At 35.0% G+C, this 13,593-nt stretch overlaps 1 protein-coding gene across 11 annotated transcripts in view; it reads left to right on the plus strand.

Moving 5' to 3' along the window:
* RALGAPA1 (Ral GTPase activating protein catalytic subunit alpha 1) overlaps window positions 1–13,593 on the plus strand; it is a 267,907-nt gene that overhangs the window by 110,622 nt on the left and 143,692 nt on the right. For 7 of the 11 annotated variants that reach the window (XM_044232090.1, XM_044232095.1, XM_044232088.1 and 4 more), the window contains 3 exons: window positions 7,688–9,226; window positions 10,990–11,114; window positions 12,327–12,543. In XM_044232090.1, coding sequence (XP_044088025.1) covers window positions 7,688–9,226; window positions 10,990–11,114; window positions 12,327–12,543 — 1,881 coding nt within the window. Of the gene's footprint in view, window positions 1–7,687; window positions 9,227–9,906; window positions 9,988–10,989; window positions 11,115–12,326; window positions 12,544–13,593 lie in introns of all 11 variants that reach the window. The other 4 variants (XM_044232092.1, XM_044232093.1, XM_044232094.1 and 1 more) reach the window with 2 other exon arrangements.

Below are 13,593 nucleotides of genomic sequence, written 5' to 3' on the forward strand. Positions count from 1 at the left end.
GTGTATCAATATATTCTAGAAGTGCAGTTTTAAAAAGAAACACACAAACACATACCCTCCTCACAACTGTTTATTTCTCAAACTTATTTAATATGGAGAGCTTTCCCAGGTACACACATTGACATTCTAAAGCATTTAGGTTCCAGAGAGAACAAATTTGCAAGATATTGAACTGACCTCATAGTTTTAAAAATTAGCTGTGAAAATGGGACAGGATTACTCTTATACACGCTTATACAGTAGAAATCTGGATTATTGGATATTTTTCATTGCCCCTTTTATTATTGGAGGCAAACTGAAGGCCTGGCCTTTGGTTTTTCTGGTGTTAGGTGCGTTGAAGGGAGTGATGGGGGAGGCAAAACCATAAGGGGGACAGGTAGGGAAAGGAAGAAAGTTCTATGAAGAGAGATTTTTTAAAAAATAGTGCTAAATTTTAAAAAGAAAACTGCCACAGTTTTAGATTCTTAACCAAACGATTTGCTTATGTTTCCTTCCAAGGATTGAGTAAATTTTACTGTAGAATAGTTATTGTACAGAGAGAGTTAAAATGAACTGCAAAGGAAAATTTTTCATAGTTTTAGGTCTCTCCCTCATATTAGCAGGCTAAATGAACTCAATAATATATTTCCTGGGCACATCATTTAAGATCAGGAGCTGAGGTTTCTGTAACTGCTTCACCAAAAAACATTGAAAATACTCATAGACAGTCTTCTAGGTTTTGGTTAGAAGTGGAGTTCTCTGGAAAAATATATACCTGATGCTCTTGAATACTTATGCAGGTAGAAGGAAGCTGTGTGACCCCCCCCCCTTTTTAAGATTTTATTTGTTTATTTGTCATAGAGAGCACAAGCAGGGGAAGCGGCAGGCAGAGGGGGAAGCAGACTCCCCAATGAGCAGGGAGCACAATGTCAGACTAGATCCTAGGACCCTGGGATCATGACGTGAGCCAAAGACAGATTCCCAACCAACTGAGCCACCCAGGCATCCCCGCCTTTTTTTAAACACTGAGATTCTAAAAAATGGACCATCAGCTTTTAAAGCACCCTATTTCTGTCCAGCCCTTTTTTTTCCTCCAGTATTCTTGTTTAGATGTCCATTCTACCTACACTATTATGTGATGCTATTTATGTTATTTGTAGTTTTATACAAACCAAACTATTTAAATAGCTGAATATCCTTGAAGAGTTTTTCTTAAGCTGGGGGACTAGTTCAAAGGCATTTGCTTTATGTTTCATCAGTTCTTAACAATAGACTCATGTGTAACAATTAAAATAATATTTTTTCCCAGGCATCTGCCTCAGGTTTTGATATAATATGCTGGGGGTTACACAGGCATCTAACATTATTTTTTAAAACTCTACAAGTAATATAGGTGTCTGGCCAAGCATACTCTTCATTCCTAAACTAGATTATGCTTTTAAACATTTGGTAGACTAGGCTAAGCAGTCTTTCTTTTCCTGATAAATGGATTACAGAAAAGCCAGAAATCTCAGGAATTGTTCTTAAGCAAATAAGCTTTTATTACCAAAAGTAGTACTTTAATGAAAGAAGTGATGTAAAAACAAAACAAAACATAAGCAGGGTGGCCACCTGACTTTGTTTATGCTTTTCCAACTGATTCTTACTATTTTCTAAGTAAGTAGTGTGGGTTTCTCACCTGGAAATTAAGTGTACAGATTTACTTTCTTTGAACTTGTTCTCAATTGCTAACTTGTTTGTCATACTTGCTGTTAGACTCTAGTCTCTCTAGGCTGTTTTATGTAGGCTGCTAATGTTATTTAATAGTGCTTCATTATTTGAATTGAGCTCTGTAGAGCGAAATATTTTGATCTTTCTACTTTTATTTTCTGAGTATCAGAAGAAAGAAAATGTTATCTCTCATGCCCCATCCTGTTCCTCAGTTCTACCTAATCAGGAGGAAAATTTTCCACCTCCAACCAAACAAGTAGGCCCTTCTTTACACAACCAAGGAATTTCTTTGTTATCGTCAACATGTGATAGTAATCTTTTATAGATTTTCTACCTGTAATCTGCTCGCTCTAGCATAATTCTAAATCAAATTTATTTTGTTTTTGCTGGAATAATTTGTATTAATTTTTAAAGTACGTCTCAAATCTTGAAGCTAACTTAAAATGGCATTATATAACATGTTCATAAACAGTGTAATTTTCTTTCTTTCTTTCTTTTTTAAAGGTATTAGTTACTTATTTGACAGAGACAGAAACAGCGAGAGAGGGAACACAAGCAGGGGAAGTGGGAGAGGGAGAGGCAGGCTTCCTGCAGAGCAGGGAGCCCTATGTGGAGCTCTATCCCAGGACCCTGGGATCATGGCCTGAGCTGAAGGCAGACGTTTAAACGACTGAGTCACCCAGGCGCCCCCCAAACAGTGTAATTTTCTTTTCTTTCTTTAATTAATATTTTTTAAAAGATTTTATTTATTTATTTGATAGAGAGATCACAAGTAGGCAGAGAAGCAGGCAGAGAGGCTGGGAAGCAGTCTCCCCGAGAGCGGAGAGCCCAACTCGGGGCTCGATCCCAGGACCCTGAGATCATGACCTGAGCTGAAGGCAGAGGCTTAACCCACTGAGCCAGGCACCCCTTAATTAATTTTTTTTAAAGGTTTTATTTACTTATTTGACAGAGATGCAGCAAGAGAGGGAACACAAGCTGGGGGAGTGGAAGAGGGAGAAGCAGACCTCCCACCGAACAGAGAGCCCAATGCAGGGTCAATTCCAGGACCCTGGATCATGACCTGAGATGAAATTAGACACTTAACAACTGAGCTACCCAGGTGCCCCCAGTATAATTTTCTTAACATGAAAATGTATTGGTTATTTGTCTATTTCCAAAATTTAAGAGTAAGGGAAACAGTATTAGAAGGATGAAAGAGCAGAAGATAGTTCAGTGGTTTAAGTTTTAGTGTTCAAAATTAAAGTTATTTGAGGTTGATTTGTTGCTTTTAATTTTTTTGTGAGTTGAAATTTATTAATTTCTCTAAGCCAGAGAATTATGGGGCATCAGAAGGAGCCTTCCTGATTGAATGACTAGGAAAACCGAGTTAATAAACTGCTAGAATCTATAAAAGTTCAACAAAGTTGCCAATATAAGAACAATTTAGAAAAATCGGTAGCATTTCTTTATGCTGTCAGTGACAAAAATGAAAGCAAAAAGACTCACAATTGCAACAAAACATCAGCATAGCCTGTTTTTCCATGATTTTGGTGATGTAGATACTGCTTTGAATTACCTGTAAGTTGAACATCCAGTCTTGAAGAGTCTTTATTAGACTCTGTTAGTAATAAAATTGGAAACATGGATGCTCTGTGGTTCTTACCTTGAAAGTACATTGCCATGTTACCCAAATAGGCAAAAACATTTTTTAATTACATAAAGGACATTGTCATTTCCTTTAGGTAAATCCAGAAAAAAACTTCAGCTTTAAAATGGTATGAACTTCTTTGTAAACTAATATAAATGATTTTTATGAATTCAACTAGTATTTATGATTGGTCAAAAATAGAATTTAACTTTAGGTAAAAGGGATTTGGCTCTTGATTCTGTACCTGTTTTGTAAAATTATTTAAATTTCCTAGTGGTGTGTTAGTGTTATACCTTAAGAGATTTATTTTCCTGAGGAACTAGGTTGATATTTTATGAATTAGCAGCTACTGATTTTTATTATAAAAGACATGCTGTACTTTACCAGTGTTAGTGTACTAAACCTCTACTGTGTGATAAGAGTTATTTCAAGCACTGGGGATATTGTGATGTTGATACAAACAAAATCCTGAAGAAGCATAATTCTAGTGGGAAGAAATTTTTTTTACATATTGCAAGCTTTAGTTTAGAGTTTATCATTCAAAATAACAAAGAAAACTTTGCTTTGAAACAGAATATTCAGGAAAGAAAAACTATTCCAGAAGTAATTTCCAACACTTTTCATACTAAACATTATTAAGGAAATCCGGAGATAAAACTTGACATTTCTAGCACTTTGTAGGCTCCATAGGAAGCATTTTATCAGTGTTCAAAAGTTTTTTTAAAATTTATTTAAAAACTTTTTTCTTGTTTTGCTTGTTTAATGGTTACTAATACTTTAGATTAAAATAATTTCATTTAATGGCTACTGTTTTTTAAGGTAAAATATAAGCAGCATAATTGTTTTGAAGACCCATTTTTGTTTAAACCTAAAGCCACAGTTATTTTCAGCAATCCAATACAAAGTTTGTCAGTTATTTTCTTCTGTAATTCACTAATATTTGTATTTGACTAAGTCTTGATTTCTAAGATTCTTATCTTTAGAGATAAGTCATTATGCTGCTTTATAATTTAACACAATTAATTTTTGCCAGTTTAAAAATATTAATGAAGGGGCGCCTGGGTGGCTCAGTGGGTTAAAGCCTCTGCCTTCGGCTCAGGTCATGATCCCAGTGTCCTGGGATCGAGCCCCGCATCGGGCTCTCTGCTCAGCAGGTAGCCTGCTTCCTCCTCTCTGCCTGCCTCTCTGCCTACTTGTAATCTCTGTCTGTCAAATAAATAAATAAAATATTTAAAAAAAATATTAATGAATTATTTCATGACTATATGACAGATATTAGTCAGAATACTTAAAATATGGACTAATTTTTGCCCTCAAATCCTAGCTCTCTATTTTCTAACTGTGTAACCTCAGACAAGTCACTTAGTTTCTTCATCTATAAAATGGGGATAACAACGCCTACTTCACAGTGTTGTGAGGATTAGTGAGTTAATTAATATATGTAAGATGCTTGTAACAATGCCTCACATGTAGAAAAGACTATATGGTTTAGCTATCATTTAGTGTTTTTCTCCTTAACAGAATGCAGGTATACAGGCATTTCTTTAAATTTAAAGCTTGCTCCAGTCAGTTATGCTTAAGTGCTGACATTGATTTCCTATCAGCAGTTATTTTCTTCTTTGATGTTATTCAGTTACTAATTTTATATAGTTATAAGAACTATATTTAAAGCTTAAATATTTTTTTTTGTTTAAATTTAGACTTAAGTTCTCAAGCAGTATATTATTGATAGAAAAATATGCTTTTTTTTTTTTAAAGCTCTTGCCTCTTAAACTTGCATGAAAGTATTGGATATTCATATGTGATTAAAAAAATAGTCAAGGAAAAAACAGACTGTAATAATGGTTAAATTCTCTAATTATACAAGGTGAGGACAGGGTTGGGAACAAATTCTTAAAAAGAGAACTTCACAGAAATCTTTACTGTCTTGTTTAGAATAGAAAAATTATGAAATGTCAGAAACTTAAAATTTAAAACTAATATTCTACTTCTTTTCTGAAGTTCATATATTTGCTAGAATCATAACATTACCCTTTTTTTTTTTAAGATTTTATTTATTTATTTGACAGGGAGAGAAAGCATAAGCAGGGGGAGCAGCAGGGAGAGAGAGAAGCAGGCTCCCCGCTGAGTAAGGAGCCTGACATGGGAGGACCCTGGTGTCATGACCTGAGCCAAAGTCTGACACCTAACCGACTAAGCCACTCAGGCTCCCCCGTAACATTAGCTTTTAATAAGGTTTTACATTTTAAATTTTGAATTGAAGCAGATGAAGTCTCAACTTTAAAATTTTCAAGGCTTTTTGTAGAGAATTAACTTTTATCCTTTGCTAATCCTCTTAGGGTATTTTGTGGAAAGAAATTTGGAGTGCATTTTAAAAATAATCTCTGTCCTCTAGGCAGAGGTTCTTATGATCTCTTATGGGAGATAAAATAAAACACAAAATACATTTGTTAAGACAGATAAATAAGCATTAGTTATCTGCTGCAATAATAAGTGGTTATAAATGCGTAAATGTTTAGTTTCTGAGGAAATGTTCACTTTTCATTTAAAAGAATTTCTAAATGGAGTGTATGAAGAAGAAAAACAGTGTCATTTTTAGAATATTCCCCTCAACTGAACGATAAAATAGATTGTCTTAACTTCCAGCAGTATTGTGTATTTGACCTGAGCTTGAAATCTAAATGTATATCTTCAGGAATATAGTTGAATCTTAAAATACAAACTTCCCTTGTTCTGAATCTGTATAACCTGACTCCTTGTGGACCTTGTAAAAGAACTTGATATGAATAAAATAGCAGAAAGACCAGCCTCCTTTTATGCATAGCATGGATCCCAAGAAATTTTAAGTCACTGTCCCCCTTTTATAAATGAGAACACTGGTCTCAGAGTCTGGAGTAAGAAAACCGAAGTTCTATACCTAGCACAATAAGTTAATTTGTGGTCTTAGATAAGTCACTGTTTTACTCTGGATCTAAATCGTTCCATTTTCAGTTATAGTTCTGTTACTTATTACCTTTGCATCATCAGCCTAATGAGTAACAACATCTGACTTTTTAACTCTTTGTCCTTTTTTCATTCTATTTTGCTGGCTTACAAACAAAAATTTTTTTGACGTATTTCTTGGTAATGTAAAGGCCAGGGTGGATTCATAGGTACTGTATTTTAATTACAAAATTTCTAATTTACATGTATCTATAGTACTATATATCATAGTACTTAAAGTTGTGATTTTCAATTTCTTAAATGTTTTTGAGGATTTACCATATACTGAGCAGCAAAAAGCAAAGCAGTGACATAGAACACTAAGCCTGCTTCTCATAGTTTCTGGTTTTACCTCTTTGGGCCTCAGTTTCCTCAGTAAGAAAATTAAATTAGATAATCTGTAATGCCCATTTGACTCTAAAATTTGTAATTCTTAGAGATGTAAAAAGATACCTTTTTTTTTTTTTTAAAGATTTTATTTATTTAGAGAGAGGGTGTGTGCATGCATGAGCAGGGGGAAGGGCAGAGGGAGAAGGAGGGAATCCCAGGCAGACTCCCTGCTGAGCATGGAGCCCAGTGCAGGCTCCATTGCAGGACCCTGAGATCATGACCTGAGCCAAAATCAAGATTCGGACACTTAACCTACTGAGCCACCCAGGTACCTCCAAAAGACCTAGATACAATTTTTAAGGTTTGTTTTTAATATTTATTAAATGGTAAGGGCCAATGATAGGCAGAGAAGGTTTCTTCCTAGTAGATTAAATGGTGTTTGTGAGAAATGGGAAAAAAAATTTTTTTAGCACTGTGTTTGATAGGGTGAATAGATATTGATGCTATAAAAAATAATGCAAAACACCTCGGTAGAAGAAAGGGAGATTTTCATTGTAATATGTGGTCAAACAAATAGGCAAGATTTGAAGAAAAGATGATTCCTCTTGCCTGGTAAGGAAGAAATGAGAATTTATGAGACCCTATAAGAATTTACAGTGGACTACCTAAATCAGCTTCCTATGTTAAGTTCTACTTTTTTATGCTTGGAACTTAAATAGGAAAAATTGAATAGCAAGTTTAAATTGCTTTATTTATTGGCACAGCTCTATCTTTAACTGCACTTCCAAATCTTTCATCACCTCACTATTACTATGCATGTTAACATTTTAAAATGTATTCTGATAATTTTCTAATCATTGACACTACATGCTATATTGGCTTGTGCCCATCGTTACTTAAAAACAAATTTCTATTTTTAATAGATTTCATTGAGCTTACCAAAAAAATCTCAGAATTTTTTTATTTTAAGCATATGTTTAGGGTATGGTTGAAATTTAATAATATATTCTTCATGTTCATATAGTTCCTACTCTTCATAATTTTTCTTTTTTACAGATATTGATGATGCTCAAATACTTCCCCGCCCAACTAGAGTCAGACATTTTTCACAAAGTGAAGACACTGGAAATGAAGTTTTTGGTGCTTTGAATGAGGAGCAGCCATTGCCTCGAAGTAGCAGCACTTCTGACATCTTGGAACCATTCACTGTTGAGCGAGCCAAAGGTGCAGTTCCTGTCATTGACAGTTCATCCCGTCATGCGCCAAGCTTGCAGAGTTCCACAGAGGCTTCTTCAATAACTAGATCCACTGAAAGCCACATCACTGATACGCATAGTAGAGAGTCTTCTCTGGAAGTTGGTGATAGCATATATGACCATCTTTGTCACTTAATAGATCCAGTAGAACTTGCAGATTCAGCTTTTGAACAAATCCAGTACATTGACCTTGAAGGAGATGACGATCTTCTTTCCTCCCTGAAAGAATATTTTAAGGAAAACCAGGAAAATCATAGTAAAAATGAGTTAGGTAAAGATGCAGCTTCTGAGGAAATGATTATTGCAGTAAATAGGGATGAACGATCATCTTCAGATAAATTAGAATACATAGACCAAGAAAGTAAATCAGAAAATACCGCCTCTTTTGTTGGGACTCCTGAAAACATTCAGTTTCAAAAAGAACCAAACTCAGCTGTCTTCATGAGTAGTATTGCACCTAACCAGTTAGGAAGTTTTATGAGAACAAAAACTTATGAAAAATCTAAGGAACTAAACAGTGACAAACAGTCCTCAGAACCTAGTTCAGGGAGCCCTTGTGATAAAGAAAAAAGGAAACACCTATCTAGACAGACAGCCACAGAATTAGATGCCTGTGTGGATACAACACTAGTCGAAAAGGTTAAGGGTGTGCAAATCAGTGAAAAAATCATTGTCCCACATGTAATGCATGCCAAGAAAACTACACTAAAAACACCTCTTAACCATAGACTGCCTCATGTTACAAGCACTAGCAAGCTTTCTCCAACTAAAAGGAGCTTGTCTGAAACAGTAACTCATAGAGCCAAAATCATGAAAATAGCTACTAAAAAACGAAATACTGTTCATGTTACTTTTAGACCATCTACTGAGTCAGTTCAGTTTTATAATCCTCTGGAAAACAAAGAGGCTCCATGGAAGATGAGACTGCGGAAGCTTGGTGGCTTTAGTAGTATTAGTAACAGCAGCACCAGCAACCCCCATATCAGCTCAGGTAGTTTGACAGAGTTAGTAAAACCTGGTGTGTACAGGCCTCTAGGTACAGTTGGTACAGCGTCAGTAAGTAAAACCGTGAAGGAGTCGACAGAGATTCCGACCACTCTGTTAGAAAAAGAAGGAATTGCAAGTAATCAGTTAGGTAGTCGTAGTACTCTTAGGTCATCAAGTCATGAGGCAGGACTACAGCAGGGCTCCCTGGGTGGCGTTTATAAAACTGTTGTACATGCTCTTTCGAAGCCGAAGGCAAATGTTTCCCCACAGAGGCAGAACAGAATGCCACCAGAGGCTCCACTGAGGGATCTGTACAGTCATGTAATGGGCTATTTTGGAAGGAAAGCTGCAGGTGAGCACTAACAGTGTGCAGAGCGCAAAAGGAGAAAGACAGCACCAGTTTGGCTTAATGCAACTGAAGCAAGCTATAAGCAATCAAAAAGCTTTGGGATGGTCACTGCTTTCTCTCTGTTTGGTTATGCATGCGCCTTTTCCCAGCTGTATATTTCCCAGCATACAATGTTTATTTAAATTACTAATTTCCCTTTTAAGGCATTTAGTTAAACCTCTTTGCTGCTGAACAAGATAGGAAAGAGGGAGATACAGGAAAATTTTAATGACCTTTCAGAGGCTACCGAAATCAAATATTTTTCTGAGTATGTACTACATGAGCCATGAAATTAGGTTTACTAAGTAGGTGGAATACTTTCTCCCCTGCCCCCTTATAGTTTATATTTAAAAGAGCACCAGCTATATCTAATTGAGTTCGTTATTTTTATTGCTGATTTACTTGGTTTTATCTTTTTTCGTGGACGAAAATTACTTTGACATTTTTAGGTCCTACAACCAGCCACCAATGTTTTAAGTTATCATTGAAGGAGAAATTATTTCTTAAATCTCAAAGTGGATTTAGTTACTTTTCATATAAGCAATTTCAAAACAAGGGGTAGGCTTTTTAGTTTTGCATTCATTTGTATAGAATGCAAGTCCTTAAAACACTTACCAGTGCTTTTCTTTTTTCTGAGATTTTAGATGTGCATAAAGGTTTCATGATAGCCAATCATGATTTAAATATGGAACCTCTATGGACAGATTACAGAAAGCAAGATTATGGTAACTGTCTTCTCTTATCTTGATTCAAATTTAAAATAACTTTACAGATATAGAAAATTAACTTTCAGCAGTAAGGTAGGTTTTGATTTTGTTTGTTTAACATGGTTTTGTTAGCATGATTAACAGAATGCCGTATAATGCATCTTGCGTTGAGCCATTAATGCCACTTGAGGGCAGTATTCGACAGCTTAGCAAAGCCTGGCCAGTAATATAAAGATAATGGTATTTCACAGTGAGCTCTTGACTAGTGTTATTTTCTTAGCCTGAAATGCTTTTTAGTTCATTAGGAATATAAACAATGCTGGTTTTCTTTTATTGCAGAGAAATTAACTTTTCAACAGCATAATAGTGAAGTAAATATCTTGTGTTCTATAAGTTTTTTTCCCCAAGTTTAAAATTTTCTTATTAAATTAGTCATAAAGAAATCAAAATAATTTTTGTGGGTTTTCTTTTTACAGAAAAACCTTTATGAAAATAAATCTTTTTTTTCTTAAAACAATAACATTAGACTTTGTAGTGTACAGAAATGACATTATGTCATGCTTATAAATTTTTTATTTATCTAAACTTAAACGCATTTATATCCCACTGAGATGTGGATAGATTCAAGGGATAGATTCCTTGTAAATATTCCTTGGAAAGAATGGAATTCTAAGTTATTAAGACTCTAAATAGAAGCATAGAGGCAGGAAGAAAGATAAATATACCAGTTTCTTTATAGGCGATATTAACCTAACCCCAGCTAGTGCTTATCTATAAGCTTTCTTGCTGTTTAAGGTTACACTGAAGATTGACTAACATCTGCTTAGTTAAATAAAGTAAATATCAATTTACTAATTCCTAAAATTAAATCTAAAAGGAGAAAAATTATTCATAAATGCATGTTTGGCAAATAATTGATATGGCCTAGGTGGTTTGTTTTGGGTTGTTTTTGTTTGTTTCAAATTCAGGAAATGCAGTTAAGTTTTTTCTCACTATATATAGTTATTTATTTATTTTTAGTCAATAAAGAGGACATGAGCCCAAAACTGCCCCCTCTTAATAGTGATATTGGCAGCAGCAGTGCTAATGTTCCTGATCTGATGGATGAGTTTATAGCAGAACGACTTCGAAGTGGTAATGCCTCAGTAAGTGTTATTTTATTTTATTTATTTGATTTAGCAAGGAGAATATATATACCTGTGTGTGTGTGTGTGTGTTTGTAAATTTTTACTCGAAATAATCTTCCTCTAAAACTTAACCCCTTTTTTGAATTAAGATCTTAAATTCTACTTTTATAATACTTTTTATTTAAAGACATTAAACAAATAGGCTTATAATTTTGACCAGAGTAAAAGATTAGAATACCTATTTGCTTAACTACTTAGGTATAAGCCCCTACCTTCTTAGTCTTCCCTCTGTTTTTTGTATTTGCTCATAAGTTACCTTCCTGCCCACTGCTGGCTCTTTCTTAACAAGAAAGATAACGAGAGGTCTTCTGACCCAACTCCTATTGGTTTGATAGCATAAATATTGATTACTTAATCATTATAGATAACTTCAGAACAGATTTTAAAGTTCTCTTTGTTTTATTAGAATTATGGCAGATTGAAAATAGAAGCAATTTTATCCCTAATAATGCTTAGTTGTTAAGGAAAGATAAATATATGTAGAATTGCTTTTTTTTTAATGGTCATGTTCCACTGTTTTGTTTTTTTTTTTTAAAGATTTTATTTATTTATTTATCTGACAGACAGATCACAAGTAGGCAGAGAGGCGGGCAGAGAGAGAGGGGGGAAGCAGGCTCCCTGCTGAATAGGGAGCCCGATGTGGGACTCGATCCCAGGACCCTGGAATCATGTCTTGAGCTGAAGGCAGTGGCTTAACCCCCTGAGCCACCCAGGCACCCCAACTGTTGTTTTTTTTTAATAAGATTTTTATTGAGAGAGTTTAGGTTTTTTTTCCTTGAATGGGAAAAAATAATAGAATCATTATATATAATCATTATAGAATAACCTCTTTGCCATCATTCTTTCCTTCCTCCACTATCTCTACTATTTGCTGCTACTTTTTCCATTTGAATACCTTGCTCTTTTTACCCTCTTAACTTCACTCCATGGATCCTTTGAGGCTCAAAGAATCTTGGACCCAACACCATATCACGATTGGGTCTCTACTTTAGACAAACCAACAGTAATTCAGGTAATGGCTCCATACAGTTACACAGACTGGTTAGTGTGTTTCCCTCCTACTTCATACCCTGTATCTCAATTTATTATGGTGATTGTCTTGGAAATTCAAGATTTCAGATGTTTAATGAGATTACGTTTTTAATAGTAAGATGTTTCTTGAATTTTTAGACTATGACAAGAAGAGGAAGTAGTCCAGGCAGTCTTGAAATTCCCAAAGACCTCCCTGATATTCTAAATAAGCAAAACCAAATGCGCCCTATTGATGACCCAGGTGTGCCCTCAGAATGGACTTCTCCTGCCAGTGCAGGGAGCAGTGATCTTATCAGCTCAGATAGTCATTCGGATTCTTTCAGCGCTTTCCAATATGATGGCCGAAAATTTGACAGCAAGTATCTTTTTCTATTTGAGCAGTATGTTTTTTGTTGATTGTTTTCTGTTTGAGACTGACTTGTGAATTATGTAACCATCACTTTCCTCTCTAATGTTACTGGACAAGGGTTCCCACATATTATGATTTCATTTTTTAGTGAAATTCCAAAGGAAGTTTTAGGGAATTCAAGTCGGGACCACTTTATTTCACCAAACTGAAGGCACTTAAAAAAGAGAAACCACTGTCCTTTCATAAAACAAATGATATTTTAGAACCAAACATACAGAAAGGAAAAAAGTTAGAGTGGACTTGACATTAGAATAATGGATAGTCATAGTTATGAGTCAGTGCTGTTTCGTGCATTTGTTTTTGGGTACCACTATCTAGTTCAGTGCTTCAGTATGTTTAGTACAGTTATGTTCAGTGTTCCATTACCCAGAGCATTTCTTGAATAATCACAAAAGTTAAAATGATAGCATTGATATTACTTGATGCTATATCAGTACCACATAGCTTTTCTGTAATTCTTTGTTACACTTGGTAGTGAAGAGTGCCAAAATCTAAAAATGTTTTCTGCCTTCATGGATTATGTGCTACTCTGATTTCAGATGGAATATATGGTTTAAGAGAAAAATGGTTTACTACATATGAGCCATTTTTATTGTATATACCTAGAGTAGAGAGCATAAAGTTGTTGAAAAGCCTATTACCAGCTATCAGAAAATGTGGATAAGAATAGTGAAGATACATCATATGTATCTGTTTTTTGTCCTTATTGTTGTTAGTAATAAGCTATGAGAACTTTTAAAAATTTGTTTCTAATTATAAACTTTAAACTGTGTTAACATTATTTACACTTGTCTGAGTGGTATGTAAATAGATGTAGGGGGAATGTTAATGTTTAATCATTTTGCTGAAGCAGCTTTGTCTCTTTATTTTAAAAGATTTTATTTATTTGAGAGGGAGAAAGGAGAGAACATGAGGGTGACGGGCAGGGGCAGAAGGGGAAGCAGACTCCCTGCTGATCAAGGAGCCAGACTCCAGGCTTGATCCCAGCGGGGATCC

The sequence above is a fragment of the Neovison vison genome, chromosome 13 (genome assembly GCF_020171115.1).
Source record: "Neovison vison isolate M4711 chromosome 13, ASM_NN_V1, whole genome shotgun sequence".
Classification (NCBI taxonomy): Eukaryota; Metazoa; Chordata; class Mammalia; order Carnivora; family Mustelidae; genus Neogale; species Neogale vison.